The following is a 22,355-nucleotide window of genomic DNA, read 5'->3' as shown; positions in this document are numbered from 1 at the left end:
GAGTGATCACAGATATGAGGAGTGATCATAGATATGAGGAGTGATCACAGATATGAGGAGTGATCACAGATATGAGGAGTGTGGTGACAATGCCCAAGATAAATGTTGTAATTGTGGGGGACAGCATAGAGTGACTTTTGGAGGATGTGAAATTAGGAAAAAGGCCATTAAAGTGGAGCAAATGAAAATGGTCAATAATATCAGCTATGCTGAAGCGGTGAAAAAAGTTCAAGAACAAACTGGAAGGAGAGAGATGAGTGTACAACAAAACCCAACATCCCAGTTACCAAAAGAGAGACCTGAACCTACAATTAGTGGAGAGGATCATGTTGTTCATTGTGTATGTGATTAACTGTGCAGATCAGGTAAAGTACAAAACAGAGAAAATTAAAATAATAGTTAAAGGAGCAGAGAAATGTTTTGGTATAAAAGACATTTCATGGGAGCATATTAACAAAAAACTGGGAGGAAACTGGAAGTCAGGGACATCAGGAGAGGGGACACTCTGATTATTCTACAGTGGAACACTCGAAGTTTAATCACAAATGGACAAGAATTTGAAGGCTTCATTAAAAATCTTAACAACAAACCAGACATAATATGTATTCAGGAAACTTGGCTCAAAGCAACTTTAGACTTTGTTATTAGAGGATATACTGGTGTACGCAGAGATAGAAGTGAGACCCAGGGAGGGGGTGTGTAACATCTGTAAAAACAGGAATGCACTTTAGATTATTAGCAAAAGGAACTCATTTAGAATAAATATATAGTTGTTGAAGTTTGGAACAGGAAGGAAAGCATCAAAGTAATCCATTTTTACAATCCTTGCAAAAGACTTTCACATGAATCAATGGAAGAACTCAATAGTTATTTAAATGGAAACATCTTTTGGTGTGGTGATTTTAATGCACATAACTCATGGGGTACTAAGAATGATGGTAATGGAACAATTGTTGAAGAATTAATGGAAAATAAAAATCTTGTCTGTTTAAATGATGGTCAGGGTACAAGAGTTGATATGAGAACAGGTATGGAATCAGCAATTGATCTCATAATAATATCAAATTCAATAGCAGGAATTAGTTCATGACAGATAGTTAAAGATACAACAATAGGAAGCGACCACTATCCCATAATAACAGAAATAAAATTAGATATTGAAAATATAAGACAGGTGTCCTGATGCATGCAGGTGGTTTGCAGAAATGGTGTTTTGGTCGTGCTGATTGGGAAACATTTAGACGTATAAGTGATCAGGAGTAAATATGGAAGTTGATCAGCTAAATGTGTCTGTTTGTCATGCTATCATACAGGCTGCTGACAAATCTATAAAGAAGAAAGGAGGTAAGGGCTGTAAGAAGATTGTTCCATGGTGGACAAAGGAGTGTGATAAAGTAATCAAAAGTCGAAATAAAGTTTTTAAAATGTTAAAAAGGAATCACAGCTCCCAAAATCTTATTGAATATAAGAGATGTCGAGCCATTGTGAGAAGAACTATAAAAAGTGCAAAAAGGGATTATTGGAGGCATTTCTGTAATTCAGTAGGAAGAGAAACAGGGATTAATAAATTATGGACAATGATAAGAAGAATGAATGGGATTAAAAGAGAATATGGTTATCCAGTATTAAGTCAAATTACAGCAGTAAAAGATGAAGAAAAGGCAGATCTGATGGCTAAAACCTTTACCAAAATACATAGTTCAGATAATATTACTTTGGAAGGGAAAAGGGGAAGAGAAATGACAATGATAGAGAATAGAGAGATCTTGGAGCATGTAGAGGATGGAAATGATCTATTAAATGTTCCTTTTACAAAATCAGAACTAAATCGAGCCCTACAGAAATTGAAGCTAACAACACCTGGGAAAGATCAGATTTGTTATTTAATGGTGAAACATTTTAGTGAATCCTCTAAAGACATTTTATTGGATCTTTATAATAAAGTTTGGGAGAATGGAAAATTACCACAGGGATGGAAAGAAGCAGTGATAATACCAGTACACAAGCCAGGCAAAGATGACACAAACCCAGAACATTACAGACCGTTTGCATTAACGTCTAATATATGCAAAATAATGGAGAAAATGATTAATGACAGGTTGATTTACTATATACAATCAAATGGATATATGTCGCAATATCAAAGTGGTTTTAGGAGAGGTAGAAACACCATGGATTCAGTTTTAAGTTTGGAATATGAAATCAGAAAGGCCCAAGTTAAAAAAAGAGTATTGTAGCAGTGTTTTTTGATATTGAAAAAGCGTATGATATGATGTGGAAAGAAGGTTTATTAATTAAAATTAGAAATATAGGCATTACAGGACGGATGTACAGATGGATAAAAGATTTTCTTACCAAGAGACAAATACAAGTAAGGATAGGAAACCATTATTCTGAAAAACTCATTGTTGAAAACGGAACTCCACAAGGGTGTATAATAAGTCCTTTATTGTTTACAATAATGATAAACGATGTGTTTCAAACTGTAGATACTGGGATGGGTTTTTCTCTTTTTGCTGATGACGGAGCAATGTGGAAGAGAGGAAGGAACTTGGAGTTTATTACTAGAAAAATGCAAGAAGCTATTTATAAAGTTGAAAAATGGTCATACAAATGGGGATTTAGATTTTCGGTAGAAAAGACTAAGACAATATTGTTTACAAGGAAAAAAATTGGAGCTGATATTAAACTAAAGTTATACAACCAAGAACTAGAAAAAGTGAAGCAGTTTAAATTTCTTGGGGTCTGGTTTGATGAGAGGATTACAAGGAATATACACATACAGAAAGTTTTAGATAAATGCAAGAAGGTGTTAAATATCATGAGGTGTTTAACTGGAAGTGACTGGGGGGCAGATAGGAAAGCACTTAAGGCTATATACACAGGATTAATTTGATCAGTACTAGATTATGGAAGCATTGTTTATAATTCAGCAGCAGATACAACGTTACAAAAATTAGACCGTATTCAATATCAAGCATTGAGACTGTGTACAGGCGCAATGAGATCTACCCCAACATCATCACTACTGGTAGAAATGGGAGAAATACCACTCTAAATTAGAAGAGAACAACTAACTCTAAATTACTGGGCTAATCTGAGAGATCATGGACAGGATCATCCAACACAAGAGACAGTTAAACCTTGCTGGGAAAAAGAAGTAAAATATATTTGAAGTTTTGGTGGATAAGAAAACAACAGAACTCAAAATAGATCAGATCAATATAAGTCAAACAACTCCATTACCAGTAATACCACCTTGGATACTTCCAGATGCCATGGTAGATTTTACATTACTGAAAAAAAGAAATGAAAATAATGGATTAATTTTAAATTCAAATACGGTACAGAACCATATCAATAAATCCAAAAAAGTTCAATCTGGTCCTCTGGACATTCAAAAAAAAAAAAAAAGCAAAAAAATGTAGAAACGTTTCGTCTCTCATCCAAGAGACTTCCTCAGTCTGAGGTGCTGTTTTCAGCTCAGTCTCTTAAATAGCACCTTCTCAGAGTGGATCAACCAGTTTTGCTGCTGACAACCAAAACCAGCTGATCACATGCTCAAGAAGGACCATCAGCCTAACAATGGATCATTAGCACACTGATGGCTGTTTACTACTCACATGGGTTAGTACTTCTTCTTGCTACTTCTTGTTGTGCTAAAACAGTTATTGAATCAAGTATTTACTTATATAGGTAAACATAAATGTTTTAAACCTGTTAAAATACACCAGAATGCAGGAAATAGCAGCTGCTTTATACAAAAAGTTATGGAGGAGGACCCACAGACCTCGTACCAATATGTCCCCCCCACAATAATTCTAATGCTAATACACACTGGGTGGTTCAAGCCAAGAGCCATTGTCAACACTGGGGGGCTAAGGCCCCTAAAAAGGGCTTCTAGAATCGCCCCTGGTGTGAAGAAATGAAGTGAGAAAAATCAACTCTAAAATTTAACACAACATAATTGTACACATCATATCTTAAATCTAAATCTAAAACAGTTATTATAATATATATGCAACCAGCCTTTCATATAAAAACTGGGATATTTTTACAGGAGAATGCGTGCACTAAAGAGTTTGTTGTTATACTGACATGGTTACAGCCGACAGTGTCATGATCAGCGCCCCGCTGCCCCCCATCTGCTCAATTCCCTGCCCCTTCATGACATGCTATGTTTTCTGCCATTCTGGTCATAGTTTCTGTTCATGTTTATTCTCATCTCCTGTCAGCCTGCACCTCTGCCTGCTCACTTCATCACACCCCCTCAGTTTATCACAGCAATCAGCCCTGATTCCACTCACCTGTTCAGCTCAGCTGGTTCACCTGCTCTGCACCCTTCATAAGATCCATTTTCCCTCTCCACCAGTGCGAGATTATTACACCTTCCATGGTCCCTGATTTTCAAGCCCTCATAGTTTCATGCCTAGACCTCAAGCCTTGTTCTCTGGATTATTGACCTCACGCCTGCCTTCTGGATTTCTTGTTTTTTGCCTGCTCCTCATCTGGTTCTGTTCTGCCTCTCTGACCACGGTAACGACCTCCTCTTCAGTCTGTGACCTCGACTCACGGATCACCCTTTTGGATTGCCCTTTGGACCACAAACTTTCATTGCTCCACTGTCTATAGCATTAAAGGCCTCCCTCTGCAGCTACCAGCAGCCTTATTAATAAAAACTGATAATTTTTGCACTCCTGTGTCTGGCTTATATTGGATCAAAAACCTTTTGTTCATGACAGACAGTAACTATTTACTCAATAAAGTGAAGGTTATTCACGTTTCCCTCGATTTCAGTATCCAGCAGGACTTCACAATATAAAAATAGGAATATTTTTAATGGAGAATGCGTGCACTTTAACCAGGTAGAGTTCGTTTGTTTTTTTACATTATAAACAGTGACAGATAATGAAGATTTTAACCTAAAAACCCACATAACAAAGCAGAGCATAATTTTTAAATTAAAAGGGACAAAGTGGCAAAAAATGTGCTGTTTGAGTTTATTTACTGACGGTAAACAAAGCAGCTCCTCACAGCTGAGACTAAAGGTTTTACAAGAAGCACAGCACCAACACAACTCATGAAGTTCAGGTTATTTGACACTTTCCTGCCTGTTCTGTGAGTTTAATAGACAGACACTTACTTCTTACCTTGCGTTTCAAACTATTTCAGTCATTCGGAATCTTTGGAGACTTCGCTGTTCCTCCCACCCTCTCAGAGAAAAGCTACGGTGTTTTGACTTCTGGGAAATGTAGTTCTTTTGACTTGTGTTAAAGTGAAGGCTTACTGAAAGAAAACTACAAAATAGCTGCACCGCTTCTTTTTGTTTGTTTCATTTTTGGTTAATGGTCGGTTCCCCTCCTGTCTGCTCCCGTTAGCTTTCAGTCCGGTCACGTCCCGGTCACGTGCGTTATAATCACCCTCTTACATACTCTTGTATGTCTATAAATCACTAAACAGCTCTGCCCCCTCCCATCTTACTGATCTGCTCCAGCCGTATGTCCCACCACGTTCTCTCAGATCAGCAGACCAGTTGCTCCTCACAGTCCCAGGAACCCGTCTCAAGCGCAGAGGTGACGGGGCCTTCTCTGTAGCAGGACCAAGACTTTGGAATGAGTTACCTCTGCTCGTTAGACAGGCCCCCTCCCTCACAGTTTTTAAATCTCGCTTTAAAACACACTTCTATTCCCTGGCTTTCTGCACTGTGTGATCTGTGCTGAGTCTGTGTGCATCACACTGTGTTGGTCATGTTGCGGTTGTTGTTGTTATCCATTACTGTTTTTGTTGGTTTCTACTTTTTGGTGTCCTGTTATGTAATCTGTTGCTATGCGCTTGTTCTGTTTGTCCCTGTACAGCACTTTGGTGTGCTTTGTCACTGTTTAAAGTGCTTTATAAATAAATTGGTATGGTATGGTATGGTATGGTATGGTATGGTATGGTATGGTATGGTATGGTATGGTATAATGAGGTTGGTCCCACCGGAATCCGTCCAGAATCAGGTGACCCGCGGAACTCCCGAAAAAATGTCATCCACTACTCTGGACATTGAAAATAAACAAAACAAAGCAAAAAAAAAAAAAAAAATGTAGAAACGTTTCGTCTTCCATCCGAAAAACTTCCTCAGTCTGAGGTGCTGTATTCAGCTCTGTCTTATAAACAGCACCTTCTCAGAGTGGATCAACCAGTTTTGCTGCTGACACCCAAAACCAGCTGATCACATGGTCAAGAGGAACCATTAGCCTAACAATAGATCATTAGCACACTGCTGTTTGATGTCACATCACTCTTTACGTGCATTCCTGTTGATGATGCAGTAGAGGTGGTCAGTTTAAGATTAAAATCAGACACCACTCTGAGCAGCAGGACCACGCTTTCCACAGAACAACTGTGTCAACTCTTGAAACTGTGCCTGCAGTCAACCTACTTCACATATGGGGAGCAATATCATAGGCAGAAACATGGGTGTGCTATGGGGTCTCCAGTTTCTCCTATTGTTGCCAACCTGTACATGGAGGAGGTAGAAAAGAGAGCCTTGACGTCCTTTTCAGGGACACCACCAAGTCATTGGTTCAGGTATGTTGACGACACCTGGGTTAAAATTAAATCTCAGGAAGTCCAACATTTTACTGACCACATCAACTCTGTGGATAAATACATCAAGTCCACACGAGAAGATGTAAAAAATGGCAGGTTGGCTTTCTTGGACTGTGAGGTCTCAGTCTCTGATAGAAGACATTTGCAAACTGAGGTGTACCGCAAACCCACCCACACAGACCAGTATTTGCAGTTTGACTCCCATCACCCTTTGGAGCACAAGTTAGGAGTCATCAGGACTCTGTATCACAGAGCAGACAGCGTCCCCACTAACTCAGGAGCCAGGCAGAAGGAGAAATCCCACACAAGACAGGCTCTAGAGCAATGTGGATATCCTAACTGGGCCTTCCTGAAAGCAGAGAAGAAACCCAAACAGGACTCCAGTCAGCCATCAGGTGAAAAGGAGGAACCCAGACCAGTGGTCATTCCATATGTTGAGGGAGTATCAGAGAAACTGAGACGTTTATTTTCTAAACATAACGTCCCAGTGGCTTTTAAACCCCAAAATACATTACGGCAAAGACTGGTTCATCCCAAAGATCCAGTCCCCCGGCACAAACAGAGTAATGTTGTGTATGCTGTTCAGTGTCAGGAGGGCTGTGATCAGTCTTACATCGGAGAAACTAAACAGCCACTGGCCAAAAGGATGGCCCAGCACAGAAGATCAACACCATCAGGCCAGGACTCTGAGGTCTACACTCATCTCCAGGCCAGCGGTCACTCTTTCAGGGATGAAGATGTTCACATCCTGGACAGAGAGGAACGATGGTTTGAGAGAGGAGTAAAGGAGGCCATCTTTGTGAAAAGAAATCGTCCATCATTAAACAGGGGTGGAGGCCTCCGGGTTCAACTGTCCCCCTCTTACAATGCTGTGATTGCTAGTATCACTCAGCCCTCTGTGAATAGTAAACAGCCATCAGTGTGCTAATGATCCATTGTTAGGCTGATGGTCCTTCTTGAGCATGTGATCAGCTTGTTTTGGTTGTCAGCAGCAAACTGGTTGATCCACTCTGAGAAGGTGCTATTTAAGAGACTGAGCTGAATACAGCACCTCAGACTGAGGAAGTCTTTCGGATGAGAGACGAAACGTTGCTACATTTTTTGCTTTGTTTTGTTTGTTGTTTTTTTTTTTGAATGTCCAGAGGACCAGATTTAACTTTTTTGGACAAGATTGTGATCTGATTTGCCAAGAGGGAGTCTTGCTTTAGCGATGTTTGAATCCTTGACATTTGCATAAAACAAGTTCAGCATTTTGTTTTCTCTGGTAGAGCAGCTGACAAACTGTTGGAATGTCAGAAGTGTAGCAGAAACTAAGACATGATTACAATTGCCAGATATTGCACTAAACGCACTAGGGTTTTGTGTCTATACCTTAGCAACCTCAGAGCTGATGACATCACACGCAGTCTCGGCAACAGCATTGGGTGGAATGTAAACAGTTGCCAAAATAGCACTGTGAACTCTCTTGGCAAATAATATGGACGACAACTTAGTGCTAATAGTTCAATTTCTGGACTGCAGAGATGACACTTAACATTAACATGTCCAGGATTACACCATCTGTTGTTCACAAGCACTGCCAACCCACCTCCTTTCCTTTTGCCACTCCTTTTTAAATCTCTATCAGCTCGTATGGTCAGAAAGCCTGGCAAGGAAACACTGGAGTCGGGGCTATGATCCTGCAGCCATGTCTCAGTGAAACACATAACACTGCATTCCCCATACTCTGGATGGGTCCTTGTTAGGGCTTGAAGTTCATCCAACATGTTTTCCAGCAATCTTACATTGCCCATCATGATAGATGGAAGAGATGGTTTGAACGTCATTCTCCTCTCCCTCTTCTTTGCTCCTGCTCTGCATCCACGATGCCTCCTTTTCAACTCATTTGGGATTTGGGGCTGTAGTTTACATTTTATTTGAGCTTTGGAGATGTTAATATCCAAAAGCTGCTGCTCCCAGTTGTAAAAACAACCTTGTTTTTATGGTTATGCATCATAACAAATGTCCAAAAGCAAATATGTTTCAGTAAAAGTCCTTCCAGCGGCACAGCAGAGGAAATATTCATCCAAAAAAAGTGATTTATAGCCAGAAAAAAAAGGAATTAAAGTTTTCAAAAGTAATAGCTCAGAATGAAAGTAACAGAGCTACTCCAACATGCAGCCACCTTGACTGCCACAATCCCAGAACTATAACTATCAGGTTCATCACTTGTGGAACCAACTTCCAGTTTCTGTTGTAAGGCTGACACATTGTCCAGTTTTAAGACTGGGCTTAAGACTTTCCTTTTAGATAAATCCTATAATTAGGGTTGGCTTGTCATGCTGTCTTAAGCTTAGACTACTAGAGGACAAATTGATCTCATTTCCTTAAATGATTTGCTAAAATCGAATAGTTTTCATTTGATACTATTTCTATCTTAACATGTGATTCTTGACCTGCCATTGTGTATCTGTTCCTATCAACCCCAGCGGGTCGAAGCAAATGGCTGCTTGTCCTGAGCCTGGCTCTGCTAAATGTTTCTTCATCATGAGGGAGTTTTTCTTTCCACTGTCGCCTTCATGCTTGTTCAAGATGAGAGTTCGGCAATGGAGTTAAACTCAATGCAATCTGATCCTCAGATAAATAATGTTAAACTATTATTTTTATATATGAATCTTTCTGTTCAGTGCCCTGAGACAACTTCTGTTGTGACTTGGCGCTATATAAATAAACTGAATTGAATTGAATTAGAAAATAAAATCTTGGACACCATACCTTTTAAAATATATATTTTTTAATTTAAGTACATTGGGATTTGGATAACTCACGGACACTGTGTGAGAAAGATTTTTTTTATTACCTTCTGTCCTCATGTTGTCTTTTCTTATCTCTGTAAAAGGTGGTGCTGCTCAAAAGGCTACAGGACTAGTCTCCCATGTCTGTTTTTCTTTTGTTAATGCACTTTGGTAACAATTCCTGTTTTAAATGTGCTATACAAATAAATTTGACTTGACTTGCCTTTTTGTCAGCCATTCAGCCTATTTTAAAGGTACAACAAACATACCGATGGGTAGCTTAGCATCACTGTGTGCACCACACTGAAGGGTAGCAACGCTAAACTTGGAGGCAATGAAAGCAAGGGTAGAGAGCTGGCTGACATGATACAGAGAAGGAAGGTGTTTTATGTGTCCAAAAACAAAGTTGAAGGGCAGCAAGACTTACAACGTTGAGATAGGGTTCAAGCTGTTTATCATGGTGTGGATATGAAGAGAAATGGAGTAGGGGTGGTCTTGAAGCAGGCGTTTACAAGAAATGTAGTATGTGAAAAGAGTTTCAAATAAGGTGATGTGTCTGAAGGTAGAAGAAGAAAGTCTGATGTCCTGATGCATGCTGAATAATCCAGGTAGATACATCTAACAAGGTTAAGTCAGTAGGCGGTAGGCAATCGGTAGGCAGGGTTCTCAGTTCTGTTGAAAGGTCAGGACGCTCTGCTTGTATAATGGTAGGGGAAACACTGGAGTAGACCTAAATTGACATGTTGGAGAAGGAAATAAAGGGTATGAGGACATGATGGATTAGTGGGTATATTGGTAGAAGGATGTTAGAAAAGCAGCTGCCAGAAAAAAGACAAAGAGAATGCTAAAGAAGAGATATATGTATGCAGTTAGAGAGGACATAGAGGTAGTTGGAGTGAGAACAGTAAGATCCTCTATCAGTCCTCACTTGGTACTGATGAGATGTGTTTCGATATGTGAATTCTGCACACTGAAGATAGCTATGCTGCCGTCACACATTCCCACAGCCAGCTGACCAGGGCTGCTGACTGAAAAATCCAAAGAAGTCACTGTGCTACCACAGTGGATGGTACACTCAGGCCACTGCAAAAGAAAAAATGTGCAATAGCTTAAACGTTTAGTTCAAATAAACCATAGCCTACTCGACCACTGACATGCTGAGGAGATGACAATGCTAAAAGATAATGTATGAGGGTTATGGCCAGTACAGTAACTATAAGATGACAACTTACCACAGGATTTTTAAGAGACCAGCATAGCACCAGACCTGGCTTCAGATTTCTTAAGTCAAACTCTCCATATCCAACAGCCAACAGTTCCTACAAAAAGAAGTAAACAAAGTAAAGGCAGTTGCTCTTCAGTAAAAATGAGGCATCCTCTATAGACACACTACATCGCTATATCAGTAGAATGCCATTCTACAAAGAACTGTTAATATATAAAGTTCAAGATTCTTTATTGTCAATCACATCACATGTGGTACATGAGGTGGAATGAAATTGTGTACTCAAGGTTCCAATTGCACCCAAAAAAAGCAAAAATATAAAGTATAAAAAAGAAACGGTATACAAGGATCTAAGTTTAAGATATATGCCAGGGCTATTCAACTGGCGGCCTATGGGTGACTTCAATCCGGCCCACTTCATTAACAAAAAAAATATTGGGGGGGGAGGGTCTGGGTTTTGGGTTCTGTTTATTGCATTTATGATTCAATGCAAAATAAAAATAAAAATTAAAGATAACTGATCATTGTAAAACTTGGTTTATTTACATAATGGCTTTAATCGCTGGATGTCCGGCCCCCAAGCTGTTGGCTTTCAGAAACTGTGGCCCCCTTAACAGTTTTGTTGAATAGCCCTGATATATGCTAAACACTAATAATGTAAAATAATATGGTATATTAAACAGCACTCCGAACATGAGTCTGTAGTGAGCAGATGGGTATGAATATAGCAGCTTTTTTTTTCATTGACCCTTTATTTATACAGGTATTCTCACTGAGTCACGAGAACTCATTTTCAAGAGACACCTGTTTAGGGAGCACATGGTGGGGGTTAAGGGCCTTGCTCAGGGGTCCAGAGTGTGGCAAATGAGGGTGGAGTGGGTGTTCCACCTTTTCCACCCACATTTTGATGTTGATGGTACCGGGAGTTGAACCTGTGACTTTCCAATCACAGACCCATCTTCTAACCTCTGCGCTACCACTCCCCCATTTTCAGCTTAAAGGCAAGAGATCAGCAATGTGGATAATAAACAGCACAGATAAGTCACATATCAACAATTAAAGTGCCATTACAGTGATTTTTTTTTTTTTTTACATTGATTTTCCTGGTTAGGGATTCATGAGTCTAACAACTTCAAGGTAGAAGCTGTTCCTCAGCCTAGTGGTTCTACACTTAATGCTCCACAACCTTCTACCTGAGGGGAGTGGAGCAAAAAGTGTGTGTGCTGGGTGAGTGGGATCCTTCATGATGCAGGTGGCCCTCTTTTTGCATCTGGAGGCGTAGATGTCTGTGATGGTGGGGAGGCTGACTCCAACAGTCTTCTGTGCAGCCTTCCTTATTCTCTGCAGCACTTTCCTTTTGGCAACTGTGCAGCCTCCATGCTACACGTTGATGCTGGAGCACAGGATGCTCTCCACTGCACACCTGTAGAAGGAGGTGAGGACTGAGCTTCTAGTCCAGCTCGCCTCAGGAAGTAGAGTCTATGATGAGTTTTCTTGATCAGGCTGGTAATGTTGTTGCTCCAGCTGAGGTTGTCATTCAGGTGCACACCCAAGTACTTGTAGCTGGAGACCACTTCCACCACAGATCTCCTATGTTTGGGGTGGGGTTGGTGTATTTGCTCCTTCTAAAATAAAAATCATCTCCTTTGTCTTCTTCACATTGATGTGGAGGTTGTTCTTCCTGCACCAGCTCTCCAGGTGTTCCTCCTCTGCCTGTAGCTGGACTCATCATTGTTTGTGATGCATCCAACCACTTCTGTATCATCTGCAAACTTTACAATATGACAGCCTGGATGGGTAGGTGCACAGTCATATGTGAGCACGGTGAACAGGAAGGAGCTCAACACACAGCCCTGAGGGGAGCCAGTGCTGAAGGTTATGGTGGGGGAGGTGAAGTTGTGGATCCTCACAGACTACAGTCTGTTTGTTAAGAAATCCAGGAACCAGTTGCATAGGGAGGAGCTTAGTCCTAGTGTGAGTAGTTTGTCCATCAGGGTCTGGGGAATCATGGAGTTGAAGGCAGATGTGAAATCCACAAAGAGCATATGGATGTAGGAGTCATTCTGCTCCAGGTGGGTGAGAGCAATGTGGAGCACAGAGGAGATGGTGTACTCTGTTGATCGATTCTTGTGGTATACATAATGGTGTGGGTCCTCGCTGATGTCGATGTTAGCTTTGATGTGGGCCATGACCAGTCTTTCAAAGCATTCAACAACTATCGGGATGAGGGCTACTGGCTGGTAGTTTTTCAGACCAGTCACTGCAGAGCTCTTTGACATTTAACACAGGGTGATCAGATTTAGATTTAGTTTTTCTTTGATTCTGATTGTGTTTATGCTTTTTTTTTTCAATTCCTATTTAACACACAGTCATCTGATCTGATTTAGTATTCACCATACCATACCATACCATTTTATTTATAGAGCACTTAAAACAGCTACAAGGCCAACCAAAGTGCTGTACAGAGAGAACAACAGACAACACACGAAGCAACATACAAAATGAAGTAAATCAAAAATATAGACATAAAAACGATGCAGATAATAAATATGACAACAAATTAGTGTGGAGCGTACAGGTTCACAACACAGATCATCTGATGTTGAAAGCTACTGAATAGTAGTGAGTTTTTATACGGGACATGAAAACCAAGAGGGAGGGGGCCTGTCTGACAAGTAGAGGTAACTCGTTCCAGAGTCTTGGTCCTGATATAAAGGCCCTGTCACCTCTGCGTTTAAGACGAGTTCCTGGAACTGTGAGGAGTAACTGGTCCGCTGACCTCAGGGAACGTGGTGGGACATACGGTTGTAGCAGATCAGAGAGATGGGGGGGGGGGACTGTTCAGCGATTTGTAGACATTTAGACATATTTCTTTCTGACTGAGTTGATGCTTTTTTGTTATTACTCCTGGACTTTTGACTCAAGGTGATCTGATTGCAGCCCGATTTTTAACCAGTACAGGCAAAAGAGAACACATTACACCAGTTTTGGCCTCCCTGCACTGGATACCAGTTCACCTTTGAATCCAGTTTAAAATCCTTCTGTATGTTTTTAAATCACTGAACAGTTCTTTTTTTTTTTTTTAGATGGCCTCCCTTCTCCCCTTACAGCCATCCTCGCCACACCATTATTATGAAATATTTATTCTAGTGATTATCTAGTGTAGTTTTTTTTTTTTTTTTTTAAATAGGATAGAAAGAAAGAAAAGACAAAGTAAGACTCCAAAATATAAGAAATATACACAAAGAGAGCACACGGCAATACACCCGGCCACTGTCTGTTCACCTGCAAAGAACATGACAAAACACAGCAACAAAATACATATGTATAAAGAACTTTAAATATTCATGGCTTTGCAGTAAGTTTCCATAAATATATATACCCATACCTACGCCTATATACATACATACATACACATGAATATACATTCATATACATATCTATATATCTATATATCTACATATAAAGCCTACATAAGCATCCCTGCATCTATTTGTGTGTGGTTGTGAGCATGCATAAGTGTATAAGGCTTCTCTAATAGAACATTTAATAGTAACTGTGAAGCAGCAGAGACCCGACCCCCAAGACCAGAGGCAGATGAAAAAGGGGGGACCAGAGCCCAAGACCCCAGGAGGGACCCAGACCGCGGAGCCCCCAGGGCCACTCACACAGGATGAACCACTCACCCACCCCCCAGATCGGACCACAGGGGAGAACCGGAAGATCCCCACCAGCGACCACATACAGTGACCCCCCGGGGCCAACAGCGACAAACTCATAGGCCCCCGCCGGAACCCGCCGCACCGATGCAGTTCCAGGCTCAGGCACCGAGGCCCGGGCACCGAGGACGCACACCACCCAGGCCAAGGCCTGACAGGGCCAGAGGAACCGAGCCCCACCAGGCAGACACCAGGCCGAGCAGACACATGCCCAAGCGCCCAGCCCCTGACACCAAGGGCCCCAAGCACGCCGGCAGGCAAGGGCACACCCCACCAGGTGGCCGCGCGATAGGGGCGCGATGCCAAGCACCCCCAGTTGTATCAAAGAGGGGGCAGTCTGAGTCTCGGCCTAACAAATACCCATTCATACACAGACACAATCACACAGTCCCAGCCTCATTCTCACACTCACTCACTCAAAGACATACAATAACGATACATTTCATTCTTATTCCCGATACGCACTCTATACCCCCCAGGTCCAAGACATGTACCCGCTCTCTACAGGGGGCAGCCCATGCCCAAACCCAGGAGGTAGACCCATTCATTCTCGAGTGGAGAGGAGCCAATATCCCAGACCCGGCCCAGGCCACGCCCAGCCGACAGGACACCCCCCAGCACGAAGAGGTCACGCCACCAACCACCCCCACACACCACCAACAACCAAGCACGCGCCCCCAGCCAACCGACCACCAGGCCCTGGCAGCCACCCCGGCCAACGGGCCAACCATGGCACCCAAGAGCCAAGCTCAGGGGGTCCAAACAACCCCAGGGAGAGCACAATCACTGAACAGTTCTGCCCCCTCCTATCTCACTGATCTGCTGCAGCCGTATGTCCCACCACGTCCTCTGAGGTCTGCGGACCGGTTGGTTCTCTCAGTTCCAGTAACCCGTCTTAAGCACAGAGGTGACAGGGCCTTCTCTGACGCAGGCCCTAGACTATGGAACGAGTTACCTCTACCTATCAGACAAGTCCCTTCCCTCACCGTTTTTAAATCTCACTTAAAAACCTACTACTATTCCCTGGCTTTCAACACTAGATGATTTGTGTTGAACCTGTATGTATCACACTGTGTTAATCATTATGATATTATTTGCTATTATTTTATTTCTATATTTTGATTTTACATTATGTTAAGTGTTGCTGTGTGCTTTACCTGTTTTGTTTCTGTTTGTACAGCACTTTGGTTGGCCTTGTTTCTGTTTAAAGTGATTTATAAATAAAATGGTATGGTATGATTTAGTTATGACATAGTTTCTAATTATGGTTTGTATTTTATATTTTTATTCCATGTGCTGTAAATATATCTTGTTACTTTTTATTTGATGCTGTAATTTTTTAGTTAAGCACTTTGGCAACAGTTTCTGTTATAAATGTGCTATATAATAATAATAATAATAATAATTAAAGCTGCAAGCAGCATTGGAGGCCCTCGCAGCAAAGCGCTGCTCCGGCCTTACAGTGACCGCTAGTCCACCCAGTCGCCATTGAGAACTCTGTCGTGCCAATCCCGCACGCATTCACCATGGGGCGCATTTCCTGAATCTTCAACATCACCTTCCGTCCATGTCGTTCCTTGTCCAGCTGCAGGTCTTACATATATACGTATAGGCGAAATCCGACCTTCCAGACAGGAGTTATTGTGACTTCCTGTTTTGTGGCGAATGTTTGACAAGCACTTCCTTTATGTTTTTCAACATGTCATGTGTGGTAATCAACAGTTAGCGAATACAGTTTCAGTCTCATAGCTTACACAGGGAGAAGGTGGAAAAGAGTCACCCAATAATACTTTGTTTTTTCTCTGAGTGGGCGGAGCTTAAGTGATATGAAATAACAATACTAATGTGTCTAAATTGCCCAATGATCATGCAAAAAAAATCTGGTGCAGATCGGGTGAGGTATCAGGGAGCTATATCTGATTGATTAACGTAAGGGGCGCACTGGAGTCAACTTTGATTTAATCCTATTGGCTTCTTTAGAGGTTAACAAAGGTAATTTATATCCACTTTGGAGCAAACTGGATAATGAATGTTTGATTTATAATGAACCATATGCAAACGGTGGGAGTGGTGGTGCAGAGGTTATTGAAGGTGGGCCTGTGATCGGAAGATCACCGATTCAAGCCCCAGTACTGACAACATCAAAAATGTGGGTGGGGTAGGTGAAGCACCCACACCTGCCACCACCCTCATTTGTACCACTCTGGGCCCTTGAGCAAGGCCCTTAACCCCCACCATCTGCTCCTCTGGGTGTCCTAGATAGCAGCTCTCTGCTCCACACAGAGTACTGTGGTAGCTCGGTGGTCTGTGGTTGCGTCAGGAAGGACATCTGGCGTAAAAAACCCAACTGCCAAGTCTTTGTGCAACTTAGTTCGCTGTGGCGACCCCTAAAAAAAATAGGGAGCAGCTGAAAGGAGAAAAAAATGCAAAAGGTGGGGGATTAAGTGGGCGTGGCTTAAGTGATGTTATGATTTGACCATTCGGTCTTGCAGGAGACAAGATATGGATCAATCACTGAAGGGTTTATGTGTCAGACAGTTTTTATGTAGGAGTTGTTAGTGTTTTCCAAAAAAGTTCAATCTGGTCCTCTGGCCATTCAAAAAAAACCAAAACAAAGCAAAAAAATGTAGAAACATTTCGTCTCTCATCCGAGAGACTTCCTCAGTCTGAGGTGCTGTATTCAGCTCAGTCTCTTAAATAGCACCTTCTCAGAGTGGATCAACCAGTTTTGCTGCTGACAACCAAAACTAGCTGCTCACATGGTCAAGAAGGACCATCAGCCTAACAATGGATCATTAGCACCTGATGGCTGTTTACTATTCACAGGGGGTTGCGTGATACTAGCAATAACAGCATTGTAAGAGGGGGACAGTTGAACCCGGAGGCCTCCACCCTTGTTTAATGATGGATGGTTTCTTTTCACAAAGATGGCCTCCTTTACTCCTCTCTCAAACCATTGTTCCTCTCTGTCCAGGATGTGAACATCTTCATCCTTGAAAGAGTGACCGCTGGCCTGGAGATGAGTGCAGACCGCAGAGTCCTGGCCTGATGATGTTGATCTTCAGTGCTGGGCCATCGTTTTTGCCAGTGTAAACAGCCACTGGCCAAAAGGATGGCCCAGATTGGACCAGATTGAACATTTTGGATTTTTCTACCTGGATTATTGAGCATGCATCAGGATATTGTTAGTGTTTTGTTTTTCATTGCAAGATGTCAAAATTTTAGGTCAGGTCCCGCCCCTTTAGCATGCTGCAAAACTCACCATTTTGAGAACTTTTCATTTCCCATGACTTATGAAGAAACGGTCCAAGTTTCAAACCGATTGAGCAAGATCTCTAGAAGAAGTTTGTTCAAATGTGAAGGCTCTAACCTGCCACAGTGGTGTGAAATTTGAGTCAGAGTCAGAGTTTCTTTATTGTCATTCGCACCTCATGTGGTACATGTGGTGGAGCAAAATTATGTACACAGGGTCCTAGTTACAGTCTCTGATGTCTTTCTGTCCTCTACTGGTTCCCCTCAGGGCTGTGTTCTTTCGCCTCTTTTATTTTTTTTTATACACAAACGATTGTCGCAGCCATTTCCCTCAGTACCAAATTGTAAAGTTTGCTGATGACTCTGTCATCCTGTCCCTTCTGAGCAGTGATGACCCAGACCCTGGGCCTGTGATTGGGGACTTCACGGAATGGTGTGAGTCTTCCTTTTTAAAGCTAAATGTTTCTAAGACAAAGGAGATGGTCATTGATTTCAGAAAAAAATCTTCAGTTGTAGCTCCCGTGGTCATCAACAGTGAAGCTGTGGAGATGGTGCAACAATATAAATACCTAGGAACTGTTCTTTTTTTTTTTTTAATTTTTATTTATCAGGAGAATATATAATTGACATTACATACATTATACAAAATTTACATGACTTCTCCAATTCTTTCTTTTTTTTTTCCTTCCCCCTTTTCCCCCCTCCCTCCCCTCTTCCCCTCCCTCCCCTTCCCCCCTTAACCAAAAACAAGACAAAATAAGGAAAGAAAAAAAAGGAGAGAGAAAAAAAAAAAAAAAAAAAGAGAGAGGGGGGGGAGGAGGAACGAACAGGAGGGACCCAACAAACCAAAAGGAAAACAGTATTTCAGTCTTTCATTTATCCTCTAAAAACGAGTCACATGGTAATATGATGAGTCAATCATATCAGTCTATACGCTATGAAGGTAAAGATTTTACATATGACACAAAGGGTGTCCACTTGTGGGTAAATTTTTCTGAACTACCTTTCACTGTTAGTAAAATTTTTTCCATCTTCAAGTATGATCTTACAGTATTAAGCCATTGTGATGTGGATGGTGGTGTGGGAGATTTCCAGGCGAGCAAAATACAACGTCTGGCAAGGAGAGAGCAAAAGGCCAAGACCTCCCCCTGCTGGCGGGATAGATTAAGTGTGGTCCCAGGAACTCCAAAAATAGCAATAAGTGGATCACTTTGAAACTGAATCTTAAAAACTCCTGAGAGTATGGAGAAAAAATATTTCCAAAACCCTTGCAGTTTTGGGCAGAAAAAGAACATATGACTTAAGTTGCAAGGTGAAGTCTGACATCTATCACACTGGTCTGGTATTGAGGGGAACATTTTAGATAAACGTGTTTTTGAGAAGTGTACTCTATTTATTACTTTAAATTGTATTAACTGTAGTCTGGCACATGGTGTACTCTGACGTATGCTGAGAATAACTTTATCCCACCATGAATCTGATAGTTTAACACCCAGTTCACGTTCCCATGCAGTTCTAGTTTTACCCGATGAATCGGCCTCTATTGCCATAAGTTTTCCATAAATAATTGAAAGAGGAGATTTCAAATTGGGGCTCAAAACTAAGAGTTCAACCCATGGTGGGTCAGTAGGCAAAGCTAGAAAATTTTGAAACTGCGATGAAACGCAATGCCTAATTTGGAAGTAAAGAAACAAATGTGAAGTGGGTAGATTAAATTTAGAAGACAATTCTGAAAAACTAAGAAATAAACCATCTTCGTACAGGTCTCTCATTGTTCTAATACCTTTCTCATACCAAATTCTATAGGCAGCATTACTAGATGCTGGAGAAAAAATGTGATTCTTTAGTAACGGCATTTTATTAGAGGGTGATACAAATTTAAAGTGGGACCTAAATTGTGACCAGATCCTGAGTGTTGAGAGCACTGTAGGATTTGTAGTAACTGAGGATAATTTAATTGGTAATGAGGAATAAATAATTGAAGCGGGCGAAAAAGATGCAGAAATCGACTGAATTTCAAGTTTACACCAAATCAGATCAGGTGAATTTAACCAATAAGTCAGTTTATGGATATGTGAGGACCAGTAATACATTGTAAAATTAGGTAGAGAAAGACCCCCGTTTGTGGTGAACTGTTGTAATAAAGAAAGTCTCATTCTGGGGGCCTTTCCGTTCCATAAAAAAGATGAGACCATCTGATCCAGGGACCTGAAGAACTGTTTGGGCAAGAACAGAGGGATATTTTGATATAAAAACAAAAGTCTAGGTAGCACATTCATTTTGATAATATTAATCCTACCAATCAATGAAAGAGGGAGAGAGTTCCATCTCTGTAAATCTGATGCAATTTGGGAAACTAGTGAGGCATAATTCTGAGAAAACATTGAGGGCAAAGTACGTGTAATATTAATTCCTAAATACCTAAATCCCGAGGGACTGAGCCTAAAAGGGATATCAGAAGGCTTAAGCTTTAAAGCTAATGAATTCACTGGATAGCATTCACTTTTAAGTGAGTTAATTTTATAGCCAGAATATGATCCAAATTTTTCTAGAATATTTAAAATTGGGGGAAGACTCCGTAAAGGGTCAGAGACATACAGGAGAAGGTCATTTGCATATAAGGACAATTTAAGCTCGACACCAGAGCGGACGATTCCATGAAAAGAAGAAAGGGATCTTAGAGCAACGGATAGGGGTTCAATGGCTAACGCAAACAAGAGGGGAGAAAGAGGGCAACCCTGTCTAGTACCACGTCCCACCGTAAAATAATCAGATTGGACGGAATTACTGAGAATACATGCTTGAGGGGATGTATAAAGTAGCTTGATCCAAGACACAAACCTCTCTCCAAAACCAAACCCATTAAGAACAGCAAAGAGATATTCCCATTCCACTCGATCAAAGGCTTTCTCGGCATCAAGAGAAATTATCACTTCAGGAGATTTAGAGGAATGAGTTGAAAAAATTGTATTCTACAGTGTACGAGTATTAAAAAACAACTGGCGACCTTTAATGAATCCATTCTGTTCTTGTGAAATAATCCGAGGGAGAACTGTCTCAAGCCGAGTCGCGAGTACTTTAGACAAAATCTTAAAATCCACATTCAAAAGTGAAAGAGGTCTATAGGACTCGCAGGCAGTAGGATCCTTATCCTTCTTTAACAGGAGAGAAATTGAGGCCTGAGTCAAGGTGGGAGGCAACAAGCCCTGCCCAAATGACTCATTATAAACCTCAAGAAGAAGAGGGGCTATTTTATCTTTAAATTTTTTGAAAAATTCGGCAGAGAAACCATCTGAGCCAGGTGTTTTACCACTTTGCATATCCTTAATTGACGCAAATATTTCTTCTAATTTAATGGGAGCTTCAAGTTGGTCAGAAAGCAATTTGTCTATCCTAGGTATGTCAATATCCTGAAGAAAGGCACATAGCTCATTTGAGTCTGCTTGTAGTTCAGACTTATACAAATTGCAGTAGAATTTTTTAAAAGTATCATTAATAGAGACAGGGTCTGAAACAAGATTGCCCGACCGATCGTTGATTTGTGATATTATGTGAGAGCCGGCTTTTCGTTTCAATTGATGTGCCAGAAGTCTACTTGGTTTTTCCCCATGTTCATAATAAGTGGCTCGAGATCGTATCAAGAGTCGCTCCGCATCAGATGTAGTTAAAAGATCAAGTTCCATCTGAAGATCCTGTCGCTGTTTCAGCAAATCATGTGACGGATTAACGGCATTTTGCCTATCAATATTCTGAATTTTTGTTGATATTTCTGATATCTTAGTGCGTAGATTTTTATTAATATTAGCTGAAAAAGAAATAATCTGACCCCGAAGATAAGCTTTTAATGTTTCCCACAGTAGTGAGGGAGAAATTGTATCGCTCTTATTGAACCTTAGAAAATCATCAATTGATGATAAGATGAATTTATTAAATGGCTCATCTGATAACAGGAGAGTATTAAATCTCCAACGAGGACTAGAATTGGGTTTGTTTATAAAATTTATATCAATGCTTAGAGGAGAATGGTCTGAAATAACAATCGGATAGTATTCAGAAGACGTGACTCTCTGCATTAAAGAGCTATCAACAAAAAAATAATCTATACGGGAATAGGATTGGTGTATTTGAGAGTAAAAAGAATAGGTCCTTGTTAGTGGATTCCGTGTCCTCCATGGATCTACATATCCATTTTGGGACACAAAATCCAAAATAGATTTAGACATATTAGACTGTGTATAGGACCGAGATGAGGAGCGATCTAATGATGGATTCATTACACAATTCAGGTCTCCAGCTAGAATTAACAAATGAGTATCAAGATATGGAAGTGTGCTAACTAGATTGTTTATAAAATCTGGTTTATCAAAGTTTGGTGCATAAATGTTTACTAATAAAACAGGAGTGTGGAACAAGGAGCCTGCAATTATAAGAAATCTGCCATTTATATCCTTCATTATTCTTGATGCTGTAAAATGAATATTCTTATTAAATATTATGGCAACTCCTCTAGCTTTTGAGTTGAAGCTCGAATGATAAATCTCTCCAATCCATGGATATTTGAGCCTGACTTGATTTGAATTTTGCAAATGTGTTTCCTGTAGGAATATTATGTCTGGGTTCAGGCGTTTCATATGAGAAAATATTTTAGACCGTTTCACTGGATTGTTCAGACCTTTAACATTCCAACTTAGGAATCTAACAGCAGGTGTTGAGGAAACCTTTAAATCACCAGACATGTGACTTGACAGGGGTCAAAAATATTGCCATCCCTCCCAATCTCCCCCCCCCCCC

At 40.9% G+C, this 22,355-nt stretch overlaps 1 protein-coding gene across 1 annotated transcript in view; it reads right to left on the bottom strand.

The window, feature by feature from the left end:
• The window catches only part of dnai4 (dynein axonemal intermediate chain 4), a 196,453-nt gene that overhangs the window by 94,971 nt on the left and 79,127 nt on the right, over positions 1 to 22,355 (bottom strand). The window contains exons 8-9 of the mRNA XM_037681975.1: positions 10,601 to 10,687; positions 10,297 to 10,451 (exon numbers count right to left, since the gene is read on the bottom strand). Of these exons, the coding sequence (XP_037537903.1) occupies positions 10,297 to 10,451; positions 10,601 to 10,687 (242 nt within the window). The remainder of the gene's footprint in view (positions 1 to 10,296; positions 10,452 to 10,600; positions 10,688 to 22,355) is intronic.

Source organism: Nematolebias whitei, chromosome 9 (genome assembly GCF_014905685.2).
Source record: "Nematolebias whitei isolate Nwh7 chromosome 9, NemWhi1, whole genome shotgun sequence".
In the NCBI taxonomy this organism is placed as follows: Eukaryota; Metazoa; Chordata; class Actinopteri; order Cyprinodontiformes; family Rivulidae; genus Nematolebias; species Nematolebias whitei.
Note: the sequence above shows the minus strand (reverse complement) of the source record. Positions and strands in the feature narration are given on the sequence as shown.